The sequence below is a fragment of the Muscardinus avellanarius genome (assembly GCF_963383645.1).
Source record: "Muscardinus avellanarius genome assembly, chromosome: 11".
Taxonomy (NCBI): domain Eukaryota; kingdom Metazoa; phylum Chordata; class Mammalia; order Rodentia; family Gliridae; genus Muscardinus; species Muscardinus avellanarius.
Window position 1 is genome coordinate 7,550,140 of NC_137797.1, and position 15,142 is coordinate 7,565,281.

Consider the following 15,142-nt stretch of genomic DNA (forward strand, 5'->3'; position numbering starts at 1 on the left):
GGGCCTCACTAAGTAGCTGAGGCTGTCCGCGAACCGCGATCCTCTGGTCTCAGCCTCCCAAATGCTGGGATTACAAGTGTGCGCCACCTCGCCCGGCTTCCTCAGGCCTAATTTTAATCAAGACTGCACCTCTGGTTACCAGGAGGGCCCTGTGTCCACCAAGCTTGTTGGGTCTCTTTGATCAGAAACCCTTGACGCAGGCCCAAGAGACAGGTCGTAGAGGAAGCAGAACACAGCACGCCTGTACCAATGCATCGGGCCAGTGAGCACTCATCCAGAGGGAGCCTGCTGACATGTTCCGTCCTTCTCCAAGAAGACAGAATTTTCTGCATCAGTTGCAAAATGGCTCCTAAACCCAAACTACAACCGGTAGCTCCACCTCTGACCTCCGAATCACCTTGAAAGCTGGTGGCTGCGTTCTGGTATATCAAGGGCTGCTGGATGATCCTCGTCTGCGGAGCTGTGCTGAACGTTGGGGTGATCATCACCGTCTGCTGCTGCAGCTGGGCCGGAGGCTGGGGCTGGGGCCGGGGCTGGAGAACGGGAGTTGCCCTTGCCGGGGTGGGAACTGCAGTAGGCGGGACCTTGACCTGCAGGGCTGGAGCCTGGGGGGAGGCAGCTGAGGCAGAGAAGGAAGACATCTGGACCTGGTTGAAGGACCGCTGCATGGAGGGGTCCCCAGCTCCACTGCTGCCCCTGCCATTGCCACTGCCGCCATTGCTACTGGTGCCGCCAGGGAAGGAACCACACAGCTGCTCGGAAAACAAGTCCGGGAACTCTCCCACTTGATTGCTGACAAACTGCAGCATCTCTGTGAACAAAGGAAAAGGAGTAATTTTATTGCCACCCAAATGATTAACTTTCAGACTTGCTTAGGAAACGGAGGTATGGGGGCTGGGGGTGTAGCTCAGTGGTAGAGTGCTTGCCTAGCATGCTTGAGGCCTTGGGTTCCATCACGAGAAAAAAAGAGGAAAGGAAGGAAGAGAGGGAGGGAAACAGGCATGACAATCCAATGGCTTTTCTAAGACCATGGCAAAAATGGGTCAGGAGACGAGGCCCAGTGGAGACCACTGTTCGGAGGCTGGAGCACAGCAGCTCTGGCCGATGAAGTCGCCTCCAGCCTCAGCCATGAGGGGCCATGCGTGGCTGCCAGGCCCCACGCCCCTCTCGTCCTCACAGCTAGCTCTCAGCTTCCTCGCCAACCAGCCCTCGCCCTGGGCACTACTGGTATCCTCAAAAATACGGAGGGACAGCCAGGTGTGGTGGCAAACACCTTTAATCCCAGTACTAGAAAGGCTGAGATTGGAGGCTTGTAGGACCAAAGACAATCTCAGCAATGTAGCAAGATTCTCAGTAAAGAGACCCCGTTTCCAAATAAAAATATAAAATAGGTCTGGGAGTGTAGCCCGGAAGTCGAGGGGCTTCCAGGAACCCCAGTAACACACACAAAAAAAAGTATAAAATAGATCTGGGAGTATAGCCCAGAGGTAGAAAAGCCCCTGGGTTCCACCCCCAATACCACAAAGAAAAAAAAAAAGCCCTGAGTTCAATTCCCAGCACACAAACAAACAAACAAACAAATAAACAACTACAGGGCTGATAAAAGTGATAGCTCCCAAATCAAGAATCTTTGGAGGTAGAAGAGGTAGAAAGAACGGAAAGATCACAGGTGAATTCCAAAGCAGGCTATTAACTTGATCAAGGTCACACAGCTTGTCAGGGCACAGATAGGATCACAGAGTGCCGCCCTGTGCAGGACCCCATGCTCTACAGAGCCGCCTGGGTGGAGTCCTGGGTCCAGGGGATGTGTGGAGATCATGTTCCCAGGGAGCACAGCCCTGAATTCTCAGCTCCTAGAGCGCCTTCCCTGTCCATGCTCGCAGGGCTTACACAAGCCCCACTGTTCCACGACTGTCTCTCTGCCTCCTCCCTTCTCTCAGGGCTCCTCTTTACCAGGAGCCTCAGCTTCATTCCGCTTACTTTCAGGTCTGTCATTCTCTAAAATGCCTACATCCCTTCCCTTGAACTCATCTTACTACGAGAAGCTACTGTTGTTGAACTGTGATCTTTCTCTTCACACTCTCAAGGCCATAGGATGCTCTGATTTGGACACCAAACCAAATGCAACAAAAACCACCATGTCACACATGGTGGCACATGCCTATAATCGCAGTCCCTGGGAGATCGAGACAGAGGACCACAGGTTCAAGGCTAGCCTCAGCAACTTAGTAAGACTGTTTCAAATATATATTAAAAAGGGGGGGGGGTTAGGGAGTGTAGGTCAGAAGTAGAATGTCACTGGGCTCAGTCCATGGCACCGCTCCCTCCCCCCGGGGCAGTGTCTGGAAAGAGTCAGGGGTCTGGTGCGGTCTCCATATGGGAGAAATGAGCTCAGTAATTCAATTTCAGCATCGTGAGCATCAGTCGCTTCAACCTGTTGGGCAAAACAGAGTTCCAGCAGCCGGAGTTACAGTGGCGGTCCTTACCAACACCTCGACCCTGCTCTGACCTAGCCACCCTGCTGTGTGGGAGGGAGAAGTAGGCTGACTGCCACGGACACTGCAACTCACACCAACCAAGTTCAACTCCTTGTACATGAGTAAACTAAGAAATGTCCTCAAACCCGGCACAACATTTAAACAAAACCCGACTGAGTAGTCATGCATTCCAAATACCACGTAAGTTTATAAAACGTTTTAAGAAAATGACCAAGAGAAACCCAAGCTGGGCCTGGTGTCATACGCCTGTATTCCTGGTACTTGGGAGGCTGAGATAGGAGGCTTCCATATTTGAGACCAGCCTTAGCAATTTAGCAAGACTCTGCTACAAAACGAAGCATTAAAAGGGGTGGGGCTGGGGCTGCAGTTCAATCCCCAGGTTCAATCCCCAGGATGACACACAGAGAGAAGCCCGACAACTTGTTCTCCTTCTAGAATCTCCATAAAATTCCAGCTCTGGGAGTTCATTAGAGGCCTGCTGTTTCCAGAGGCCCTCCCGACCACCTGCATTTCTCCATGGAAAGCTGAGGAGGACAGTCGAGGTGGCCTGGGGGGCAGGGGCACAGGCTTTGGTACTGGAGGCCTGGTTATGAGTCTCAGGAGGCCATTCTGACCGATGACCGCGGGCAGGCAATCCCCTCACCTCAGTTTCCTAACCGTGAAAGGCTGCCGGGAGAAGACACACTTGGTCTCTTTGCTCTAAGGATGAGTAAGATAAAGATAATTTATGCATAGTGCCTGGAGAGGGCGCCCTCTGCAGCTCCTCTCCGGGTTCGTCTGGAGCGCCCACTACCCAGGCACTTGGGCCTGTTTATCTCATCTCATGGAATGCTCCCACAGCCCTTGCGTGGGGGGGACAGGCTGCTGTGCAAAGGTCACAGGCTTAGTTCACAGAGCAAGTTAAGAGTGTGCAGGCGGATGGGCTGGGATTGCTTAAATTAAAAGAGGAAAAATCCCTTTTAATCCCCACATAGAAGCTCCAGTGGAACCATCTCCAGGCAGCCAGGCTGGGCTCACTGGCACAAGGGGCCCAACATGACGGGCCCCTGGAGTCTCTGCTCTGCAGGGCAGGGGACGCAGGGCCTCTGGTGTGTGGGGGGCCCCACTGGCAGTGCCAGAGAAAGGGAGCCCTGGAGAACGCAGCAGGGACCCAGCAGTCCTGCTCTGTAGAGCTGGGCTCCGGTCTTCTTGCCATTCACTGCTCTGATGCTTCCTTAGCCTTCTGCAATTACCCAATTATCATTTCCACAGGGGGCCAAGAAACCCAGAAAGGGGAGGCCTGGGAGAATGTGTCCTGGGGCTTTGAAAATGACCTTCAGGTGGTTCTTCCTCTTCCTCTCCCCCCTCCCCCTCTTCTCCTTCTTCTTTTGGTGGTACTGGGGTTCCTGGAAGCCCTTCTACCTCCGGGCTACACTCCCAGAACTATTTTATATTTTGGAAACAGGGTCTCTTAAGCCAGCGAGGTTGGCTCCGAACCTGCGCGATCCTCCTGTCTCCGCCTCCCAAGCACGCGCGGCTCTTCTTCCTCCTCCTCCTCCTCCTCTTCCTCCTCCTCCTCTTCCTCCTCCTTCTTTTTTTGCAGTACTGGGGATGGAACTCAGGGGCATTTTACCTCTGAGCTATACCCCCAGCCCTATTTTTTTTTTCTTTATTTTGAAACAGGATCTCACTGAGTTGCAAAGGACCTAAGTAGCTGAGGCTGGCTGCGAACCTGAGATCCTCTGGTCTTAGCCACCCAAATGCTGGGATTACAAGTGTGCACCACCACCACGCCCAGCTTGAAGTTCAGGTTCTTGCTGCAGGCCACAGGGCCCAGGGCCAGAGACAGGCTTCCAGGAGCAGAGCAGATGCAGGCAAGTTCACCCTGCTCCCCCTGCAAGCCACATTTCTTTTACTTTTCTTTTTTTTTTTGGGGGGGAGTGTACTGGGGATAGAACCCACGGGCATTCTACCTCTGTGCTATACCTCCAGACCTATTTTTTTCTTTATTTATTTTTGTGGAACTGGGGATAGAACCTGGGGCATTGTGCCTCAGCCCTCCCCCACCTCCATATATATATAATTTTTTTTTTTTTTTTTTTTGGTGGTACTGGGGGTGGAATCACCCAGGGGCTCTACCTCCAGGCTATACTCCCAGACCTATTTTATATTTTATTTAGAAACAGGGCCTCACTAAGTTGCTGAGAGCCTCACTAAGTAACTGAGGCTGGGTTCGAACCTGCACAATCCTCCTGTCTCAGCCTCCCAAGCACAGGGATTACAAGGGTGTGCCACAAATATGTGTGTGTGTGTGTGTGTGTGTGTGTGTGTGTGTGTGCGTGCGCGCGCAAGTCTAGGGATGAAACCCAGAGGCATGTGACCTCCAAGCTACATCCCCTGCCCTATTTTTTCTTTATTTTGAGACAGGGTCCCCCAAATTATAGGCCTCACTAAGTAGCTGAGGCTGTCCATGAACCGCGATTCTCCGGTCTCAGCCTCCCGAATGCTGGGATTACAAGCGTGTGCCACCACGCCCGGATTTTCTTTATATTTTTGAAAGAGGTCTCAGCCTCCTGAATATTGGGATTACAAGCAAATGCTGGGACTACAAGCATGGGCCACCACGGGCAGCTTTTATTCTTCATTTTAAAACAGGAGTTCACTAAGTAGCTGAGGCTGGCCTTGAATGTACAATCCTTCTATCTAAACCTCCCAAGTACTCAGATTACAAATGTGCGCCACCATGTCCAGCTATATTCTTATTTTAAGCTGCCTTTTTTTTTTTTTTTTTGTCTACTGGGGATTGAGCCCAGGGGCATGCTACCTCCAAGCTAGACTTCCAGCCCTATTTTTATTTTGAAACAAGGCCTCATTAGGTTGATGAGAGTGTCACTACTTGCTGAGGCTGTCCTCAAACCTGTGATCCTCCTGTCTCAGCCTCCCAAGTACTGGGATTACAAGCATGTGCCACCATGCTTGGCTTTTTAGCTGCTTTTTAAACGCAGGGCTAAATTGCTTAATAAAGTATTCAGGGCCCCAAGAAACTATATCTGGATTTTAATTTAATCTCTTTAAAAGCAAGTAGCCAAAAGTAGAGGCTCAGGTTATTATCCATGCATTCATTGCAAGCGGCCCCGGGCCTCAACCACAATATCTCAGGTTCACTGTGCTTTATGGAGCTGGGCCTTGAGCTTCTGACTAGAGTAAAATAACCTGAAATCAGGCTGGATTAATTTCAGTCAGGGATAAAGAATTCAAAGCTCCCAGATAGGTAACAATGTCTCCGAACTGCACAGTGAGTCAATAATGCTTTAGTAGGTATTTGTTACCTAGACCTGTTGCTGGGAGAATTGGTTTACAAAGACAAGGCCTTGCACATACTAAACAAGAACGGGGGTGCATTCCCAGGTTTGTTTTTTTCCCCCCAGTACTGGGGATGGAACCCAGGGGCATTCTACCTCCAAGCCACACTGCCCAGGCCTATTTTTTATTCTTTATTTTGAAACAGAGTCTGAGTTGCAAAGGGCCGCACTAAGTAGTAGCTGAGGCTGGCCGTGAACCGCGGTCCTCCTGTCTCAGCCTCCCAAATGCTGGGATTACAAGTGTGCGCCACCACGCCTGGCTCTCCCAGGCCTTTTTTGTTTTTTTGCAGTATTGGGGATGGAACCCAGGGGCATTCTACCTCCAAGCTACACCTCCAGCCCTATTTTTTATTCTTTATTGTGAAATAGGGTCTCACTGAGTTGTAAAGGACCTAAGTAGTAGTCGAGGCTGTCCTTGAACCAGGATCCTCCTGCCTCAGCCACCTAAAAGCTGAGATTACAAACCTGGGCCATCACGCCCAGCTCTCCCAGGCCTTTTTGAAACAGGGCCTTGCTAATCTGCCCAGGCTGGCCTCAAATTTACAATCCTGCTTCAGTCTCCCAAGTAGCAGAGATTATAGGCAAGTGCTACCACATCTTGCTTATTTATTTCTTTGGTACTTGATTGAACCCACAGGCATTCTACTTTCAAGCTATACCTCCAGCCCTTTTTATTTTTCAGGGTCTTGCTAAGTTGCGTGAACTTGAAATCCTCCTGTTACAGCCTCCCAAGTACTAGAATTACTGGTACACACTGCCTCGTAATTTGTACTTATTTAATTTTTTTTTTTAAACTGGTGCAGTACAGTCATATGTCTTAATGGGGTAAAAGATGGTGGAGAAAAATTTATTTATTTATTTTTTTGGTGGTACTGGGGATGAAACCCTTCTACATCTGGGCTACACTCCCAGACCTATTTTATATTTTTTATTTGGAAACAGGTTCTCTTAAGCCAGCGAGGCTGGCTTCGAACCTGTGCAATCCTCCTGTCTCCGCCTCCCAGGGGATTACAAGACTGTGCCACCACGCCCGGCGAAAAATTTACTTAATTTTTAATCATAAAGATAATGCCAGTATAGCCAGGTATATTGGCACACAGTTGTAATCCCCACACTTGGGAGGCTGAGATAAGAGAATTGCAGGTTCACGGCCAGTCTCAACTACTTAGTGAGGCCCTCTGCAACTTAGTGAGACCCTGTTTCAAATAAAAATAGGGCTGGGGGTGTAGCCCAAAGTTAGAATGCCCCTGGGTTCAATCTTCAGTATTGCCAAAAAAAGTGTGTGTGTGTGTGTGTTCAGTGTAAGTTAGAATAGTTAAATAAAAAGAATGCCAATTTTTTTTTTGGGGGGGTTACTGTGTATTCTTCTTTTTTTTTTTTTTGTGGTACTGGGGTTCCTGGAAACCCTTCTACCTTTGAGCTACACTCCCAGACACCTATTTTTTATATTTTTATTTGGAAACAGGGTCTCTTAAGCCAGCAAGGCTGGCTTTGAACCTGCATGATCCTCCTGTCTCTACCTCCCAAGAGCGGGGATTATTATAAGCATGCGCTACCATGCCCGGCCACAGCCCTATTTTTTAATTTCTATTTTGAAACAGGGTCTCACTAGGTTGATGAGTCTCACTACTTGCTGAGGCTGTCCTCGAACCTGTGATCCTGCTGTCTCAGCTTCCCAAGTACTGGGATTTTTGCCACATTACTATGCCTTGCTTAATGGTACTGGGTTTTTTGTTTTTGTTTTTGTTTTGGTAGTACTGGGGGTGGAACCCAGGGGCTTTCTACCTACCCCCAGGTTATACTCCCAGACCTATTTTATATTTTATTTGGAAACAGGGTCTCACTAAGTTGCTGAGAGCCTAAGAAGCTGAGGCTGGCTTTGAACCTAATCAATCCTCCTGTCTCAGCCTCCCAAGCGCGGGGATTACAAGCGTGTGCCACCACCCCTGGCTCCGATGTTACTGTTTTGATATGTGTCCTTCCACAACTCTTCTTTTATAAGACGTGCTTGCACACATAAGCATGCACATGGGTGCAAATGGTTTTACAACAATGGGATCCCACTCAAAATACTAACTGTTCTGTTTGCTTAATAAAACATGAAGAGGGCCGGGGTGTGGTGGCGCAGGCTTGTAATCTAAGCATTTGGAAGTCTGAGACAGGAGGGTTGCAGTTTGCTGACATCTCAGCTACTTAGTGAGGCCCTTTGCAACTCAGTGAGACCCTGTTTCAAAATAAAGAATAAAAAATAGGGTTGGGGTGTAGCTTGGAATGGAATGCCTCTGGGTTCCATCCCCAGTACCAAAAAAAAAAAAAAAAAAAAAAAGAGGGGTGTGCTTGCCCACACTTGTAGTCCCAGTACTTGCAAGGCCGAGATAGAAGGATTGTAGGTTCAAGACTCACCTCGCAATTTAGTGAGATCCTATTTCAAAATAAAAATGAGGCCAGGCATGGTGGCGCACACTTGTAATCCCTGCACTTGGGAGGCTGACAGGAGGGCAGCACAGGTTCAAAGCCAGCCTCAGCTACTAAGTGAGGCTCTCGGCAACTTAACAAGACCCTGTTTCCAAATAAAATATAGTAAGTGTGGGAGTGTAGTCCGGAGGTAGAAGGCCCTGGTTCCATCCCCAGTACCAGCAAAAAACAAACAAACAAACAAACTAATTAATTAATTAATTAAATCAAATCAGGTTGAGGGGTGTAGCTCAGAGGTGGAACACCCAAGTTCAATTCTCAGTATCATACACACAAAAAAGAAAACTCAGTGTCAACTGTCAACTACTATGAATAATAGTACCATTTTAAAAAGAGTCCCACTAGCCAGGCGTGGTGGCGCACGCTTGTAATTCCAGCATTCGGGAGGCTGAGACGGAAGGATCGTGGTTCACGGACAGCCTCAGCTACTTAGTGAGGCCCTCTGCAACTCAGGGAGACCCGGCTTCAAAATAAAGAATAAAAAAATAGCCGGGCGTGGTGGCGCACGCCTGTAATCCCCGTGCTTGGGAGGCTGAGACAGGAGGATCGCGCAGGTTCGAAGCCAGCCTCAGCTACTTAGTGAGGCTCTCAGCAACTTAAGTGAGACCCTGTTTCCAAATAAAATATAAAATGGGTCTGGGAGTATAGCCCGGAGGTAGAAAGCCTCTGGGTTCCACCTCCAGTACCACACACACACACAAAAAAACCAACAACATAGAATAAAACTTTAAAAAAAAAATAGGGCAGGGGATGTAGCTTGGAGGTTAAATGCCCCTGGGTTCCATCTGCAGACCCGAAAAAAACAAAATTCCCACTCTACTAAATTGTATTGGTCTATTTAACCACTTAGTGATGATGGTTAGTTTTCAATTTCTCAGCATTATTAATGATTCTCACAAAAATCTCATTCAAAAATAATTTCCTACTCAGCTAATTATTTTCTCTGAGCCAGGTGTGGTGGCGCACACTTGTAATGCCAACACTCAGGAGGCTGAGATAAGAGGTTGCAGGTTCAAAGCCAGCCTCAGCAATTTAGTGAGGCTGTCAGCAACTTAGCAAGATCCTGTTTCCAAATAAAAAATGAAACAGGCCGGGCATAGTGGAGTACACTTGTAATCCCCAACGCTTGGGAGGCGGAGACAGGAGGATCGCGCAGGTTCGAAGCCAGCGGCTCTGGCTTAAGAGACCCTGTTTCCAAAAATAAAAAAAGTATAAAATAGGTCTGGGAGTGTAGCCCGAAGGTAGAAGGGCTTCCAGGAACGCCAGTACCACCAAAAAACAAACAAACATACAAACAAACAAACAAACAGATGCTGGCCATGGTGGCACACGCTTGTCATCCCCGTCCTTGGGAGGCTGAGACAGGAGTATCGGAAGTTCTCAGCCAGCCTCAGCGACTAAGAGGTCCTCCGCAGCTTAGTGAGACCCTGTTTCAAAATAAAAAATAAAAAGGAAGCCTGAGGGTGTAGCTTAGAGGTAAAATGCCTCGGGTTCAATTCCCTGCACCACAAAATAAAATAGGTCTGGAGGTGTAGACTGGAGGTATAAACCCCGGAGTTCCATCCCAGTACCACAATAAATAAGCAAATAAATAAATATTTTCTCAGAATGAGTTGCTAGAAGTTGGATGACTGAGTGAAGGAGACAGCTATGGAAAGGCTACACTATCTATCTTGCCACAGATGTCTCCCCATGACTATTTTTATTCATCTGATATTTGATAACACCCAGTAAGGGATTGTTTCTCTTGTATGGCTAAGTACTAAATGAGATACATAGTTTTTTGTGGTGTATATGTGTGTGTGTGTGTGTGTGTGTGTGTGTGTTTATTCTGAAATGTCTTGTGTTGGCCTTGGGCCTGCAATCCTCCTGTCTCAGCTTCCCAAGTATTGGGATCACAGGTATGTACTATTACACCTGTCTTTATTTTTTTTATTTTTTATTTTTATTGGTGCACTGTATTCATACATCATAATGGGATAAAAAAAACTTTTGTAGACATACATGCACACATCGCCCAGTCAGCCCCTAACCGATCCCCACCCCGTTCCCTCCCCATCCCTCCTTCCCATGCTTGGCTTAGTGGTTGACATCTAGTATTATAGCAATTTATCCAAAATTAACGATGATAATCTCACATAACAGTTTCATTTGTCTGATACCAAGCTTTTGATGACTTAAAGATAACATTTCAATATTTCTTTTTGCTTTCTTTCTTACCAGAGAATATTTTTTCTTTTTTTTTTTATAGGTGAAACTATCATACATTTATTTATTTATTTTTCAGAAAAAAATCTATCCTAATATGGAATATGGACTCTAGATACCCAAAACGATCTCGAAAAAGAACAAAGATAGAAGATGTATATTTTCTGATTTCAAACCTTATAAAGCTACATAATTGAAACAGTGTGGTATTGTTCTAAAGGCAGATATATAAACCATTGGAGTTAAATAAAAGCCTAGAGACAAATTCTTCCATATATTGTCAAGTTATTTTTGACAAGGTTTCCACGAACATTTGGTGGAGGAAATAATAATCTTTTAACTAAATATTGTTGAAAAATAACAATTACATGAAAAATAATAAAATTGGACACTTACCTAACACCATATATAAACATTAACTCAAAATAGATAAAAGACAGCTGGGCATAGTGGCGCAAGCTTGTAATCCCCGCACTTGGGAGGCTGAGACAGGAGGATCGCGCAGGTTCGAAGCCAGCCTCAGCTACTTAGTGAGGCTCTCAGCTACTTAGTGAGGCTCTCAGCAACTTAGTGAGACCCTGTTTCCAAATATAAAATAGGTCTGGGGGTATAGCCTGGAGGTAGAAAGCCTCTGGGTTCCACCCTCAGTACCACCAAAAGAAAAAAAAAAAAAAAAAGATAAAAGACCTAAATATAAATCTTTTCTTTTTTGCGGGTCTGGGGGTAAAACCCAGGGGCATTCGACCTCCGAGCTACACCCTCTGCCCTATTTTTTATTCTTTATTTTGAAATTGGGTCTCACTGAGTTGCAGAGAGCCTCACTAAGTAGCTGAGATTGTCCGCGAACCGCGATCCTCCGGTCTCAGCCTCCCGAATGCTGGGATTACAAGCGTGTGCCACCACGCCCGGCCTAAATATAAATCTTAAGACTATAAACTTTTAGAAGAAAATCTGGGTCATAAAACCTCACAACATTGAAATTGGCAGTGATTTCTTGGATATGATTTCAATGGTACAGGAAACAGAAGGGTAAACAAACTCGATAAATAATGAGTCTCCAAAGATAACCAATCTTAGTTGTCTGTTGGATGGGAAATCTTGTTTCTCTGGTTCTGGTGTGTGTTACCTATTTCTTCTTTGTAGTTAATCTCTTTGAGTATTTTCTCTAGCGCTGGTTTTGAAGACATAAATTCCTTCAGTTTGTTTGTCATGGAAGCTTCTTATTTCCCCATCTAATTTGATAGAAAGTTTTGCTGGGTAGGAAATTTTTGGCTGGAAGTTGTTTTCTTTCAGAGTTTGGAATAGGTTACTCCAAGCCCTTCTGGCTCTCATGACTTGGTTTGGGAATTCTGGAATGATTCTAATCGGTTTGCCTCTGAATGTCACGTGGCCTTTTGTTTTTGTTGCCTTTAGGATTCTCTGCTTGGCTTCCACAGTGGTCATTTTGACAATTATGTGGCATGGGGATCCTCTTCTCCGATCCTGCCTAAATGGAGTTCTATAAGTTTCCTGGACCTGTGTATCGACCTCTTGCTCTATATTTGGAAAATTTTCTACTATTACTTCCTTGAAGAGATTGTTGATCCCTTTGGTTTCACCTTCTTTTCCCTCCTCTATTTCAATTATTCTTAGGTTAGCTCTCTTAAAATGGGCCCATATTTCTTCAATGTCAGATTCCTGCTGTCAGATTTTTTTTTCTAACTTAGAAACTATGCGTTCATCTTTTGAATGATCATTTTCTAAGAGCGAGATTCTATTCTCCATGTGGTCTAATCAGTTATTTGTACTTTGAATTGAGGCCTTTACTTCATTAATTGCATCCTTTATCTCTTTTTGGCTCTCTCTGAATTCTTTTCGAAACACCTCTATTATTTTTCAGTTATTTTCCTGATTTGATCTTCTAGAAATCTCTGAATTTCTGTTTTATCAGGTTCTGATGTTGTGGGGTTGTGGGCATTCATTGCCCACAGCTGAGGCTGTCCTCGAACTGCGATCCTCCTGTCTCAGCCTCTCAAATGCTGGGATTACAAGTGTGCACCACCACGCCCGGCTAGTTGTTTTTGATAGTTTTAACTCTTGTTTTGAAAATATGAATTTGTTCCAATGCATCAGATATACAGAAAACCACACCCAGCTGAAATGAACCCCATAGGAGTGTACCAAATGCACACACACACAGCTCTCAAGTATCTACCAGCTTGACCAGGTCACTGGCTGGGTTAGGGACCACACCCACTCACTGTAGGGTCAGACCTTTCCAGGAGACTTCAGACAGCCTTTCTAGCATTTCACAGCAACTCTCCATCTGTAATTTAATGACACCTATTTCCACAAGCAAAATGCCTTATTTATTATGGTGTTTATACATTTCTAGTCAATTATCTATAAAGTTGTGATGTTATTTTCTTCTTATTTTTTTGTTTGTTTTGGTCCTAAGAATTAAACCCTGAGGCATTCTACTTCTCAGCTGCACCCTCAGCCCTTATTTTTTCTTTTGAAACAGGGTCTTCCTAAGTTGTTGAGGCTGGTTTTGAACTTGCAATCCTCCTGTCTCAGCCTTTCATGTACTAGGATTATAGGTGTGTACTATTATACACAACTACAAAATTATATTCTTATTATTATTAGGCTATTTTTGCCCTAAAGCAATTCTTCCAGGATCTTATCTATTCTTTCCTTCCTCCCCAGGCAGTCCCAGAGGCTCTGGGTGTTCAAGGGAAAGGGAGGAAGGCAGAGAGAATGAAGAGCAGTTCATGCTTCTCTTGCTGGACACGTGGCCTGAGCCAGCTCGCAGTAGTTCACGGTGAGCACCACTTCATTCCTTGTACTTCTCCCATCATAAATTCACTCTGAGTTTATTGGGTCTCCTTCCAAACACCACAGATTTATCTATTTGCTCCATTCAGACATGTTGCCTGATTCCAACCGCAGCCTCCTACCCACTGAAAACCCTCTCGAGTATCTGGTGGCCCAACAGCCTTTCAAACCAGAGTCCCTAAAACGCAAGCTTCAGAGCTTCCTGCCAGTGGAGTGCTCCTTCCTGCTCTGCTGCAAGGGTTTCGCTCCCCACTCACCTGAGCTCTCACCTAGCAGAGATGAGATCCCTGGGGTGGGTGGGGCAGTCTTTCTGGGATGAGACTGCCTGGCTTATTATCACCTTCCTTGGTCCAAGGGCTGACTTTCACAATTCTCCTCAAAATGAGCACAATTACTTTTCCCAAGGACTCTTTTTTTTGTGTGTGTGGTACTGGGGATGGAACCCAGGGGAATTCTATCTCCGTGCTACACCCCCCAACCCTATTTTTTATTCTTTATTTTGAAACAGGGTCTCACTGAGTTGCAAAGGGCCTCACTAAGTAGTAACTGAGGCTGTCCTCAACCATGATCCTCCCGTATCAGCCTCCCAAATGCTGGGATTACAAGCATGCACCACCATGCCCCGCTCAAAGGACTTTTCCACCTCAGATTCAGCCAGCTCAGTAAGCCCTTCAACCCAACTGTGATTTACTTTATTAAGTAAAATTAGCTAAACTAGGCGTGGTGGCACACACTTGTAATTCCAGTACTTGGGAGGCTGAGACAGGAGGATCACAGTTTCACTGTCAGCCTCAGCTACTTACTGAAGCTCTCAGCAACTTAGTGAGACCCTGTTTCCAATTAAAAAATAAAATAGCACGGAGGTAGAAGGCCACTGGGTTCAATCCCCCAATACCACACACAAAAAATAAGAAAAATTATCTAGTTGGGCTTGGTGGTACATGTCTATAATCCCAGTACTTACGAGGCTAAGATAGAAGAATGAGGTTCAAGGCCAGCCTCAGCAAATTAGCAAGACTAAGCAATTTAGACTTTGAGCAATTTAGCAAGACCCTGTTTCAAAATAAAAAATAGTAAAGTCAGGGTGGCAGCACAAGTCTGTAATCCTAGTACTTGGGAGGCTGAGACAGGAGAACTGTAAGTGTGAAGCCAGACTCAGCAACTCAGGCCCCTCAGCAACCTAGCAAGACTCTGCTCCAAAATAAAATAGGGCTGAGGGTGTAGCTCTGCCGCAGAATGCTCCCTGGGTCCAATCCAGGCAACCTCTCCCACCCACAGTCTCACACTTGGAAATAGAGCCCTTTCGGGTTATACCAGAACTTGCTTTGCCTCCCTGCAGGTCATCTTTTTTTTTTTTTTTTTTTTGCGGGTCTGGGGATGGAACCCAGGGGCATTTGACCTCTGGGCTACACCCCCTGCCCTATTTTTTTTATTCTTTATTTTGAAACCGGGTCTCACTGAGTTGCAGAGGGCCTCACTAAGTAGCTGAGGCTGTCCGCGAACCGCGATCCTCCAGGTCTCAGCCTCCTGAATGCTGGGATTACAAGCGTGCGCCACCACGCCCGGCTTCCTGCAGGTCATCTGATGTTCGAGGGAGACACAATCTTGTTTGACTTTCTGTTTACTACTGATTAAGTTAGATGTTAACTTGCAGAAAATGGGTAAGCTGCAAATGATTTCTGTCTGGTAGAAAAGATAACCTCCAGGGTTCGTTTTTACTGTGGGCCACTAACCAGTTTTGCACCTAACTTTGCGATCTTGTCTCTGCCTCCTCTTTCCACTATGTAAACACGAGCTTCTCTG

The 15,142-nt window shown here is 46.3% G+C and overlaps 1 protein-coding gene across 1 annotated transcript in view; it reads right to left on the reverse strand.

Moving 5' to 3' along the window:
* SREBF2 (sterol regulatory element binding transcription factor 2) overlaps positions 1-15,142 on the reverse strand; it is a gene marked incomplete at its 3' end in the record, with an annotated part of 66,309 nt that overhangs the window by 34,991 nt on the left and 16,176 nt on the right. The window contains exon 2 of the mRNA XM_080706520.1: positions 398-811. Within this exon, the coding sequence (XP_080562646.1) occupies positions 398-811 (414 nt within the window). The remainder of the gene's footprint in view (positions 1-397; positions 812-15,142) is intronic.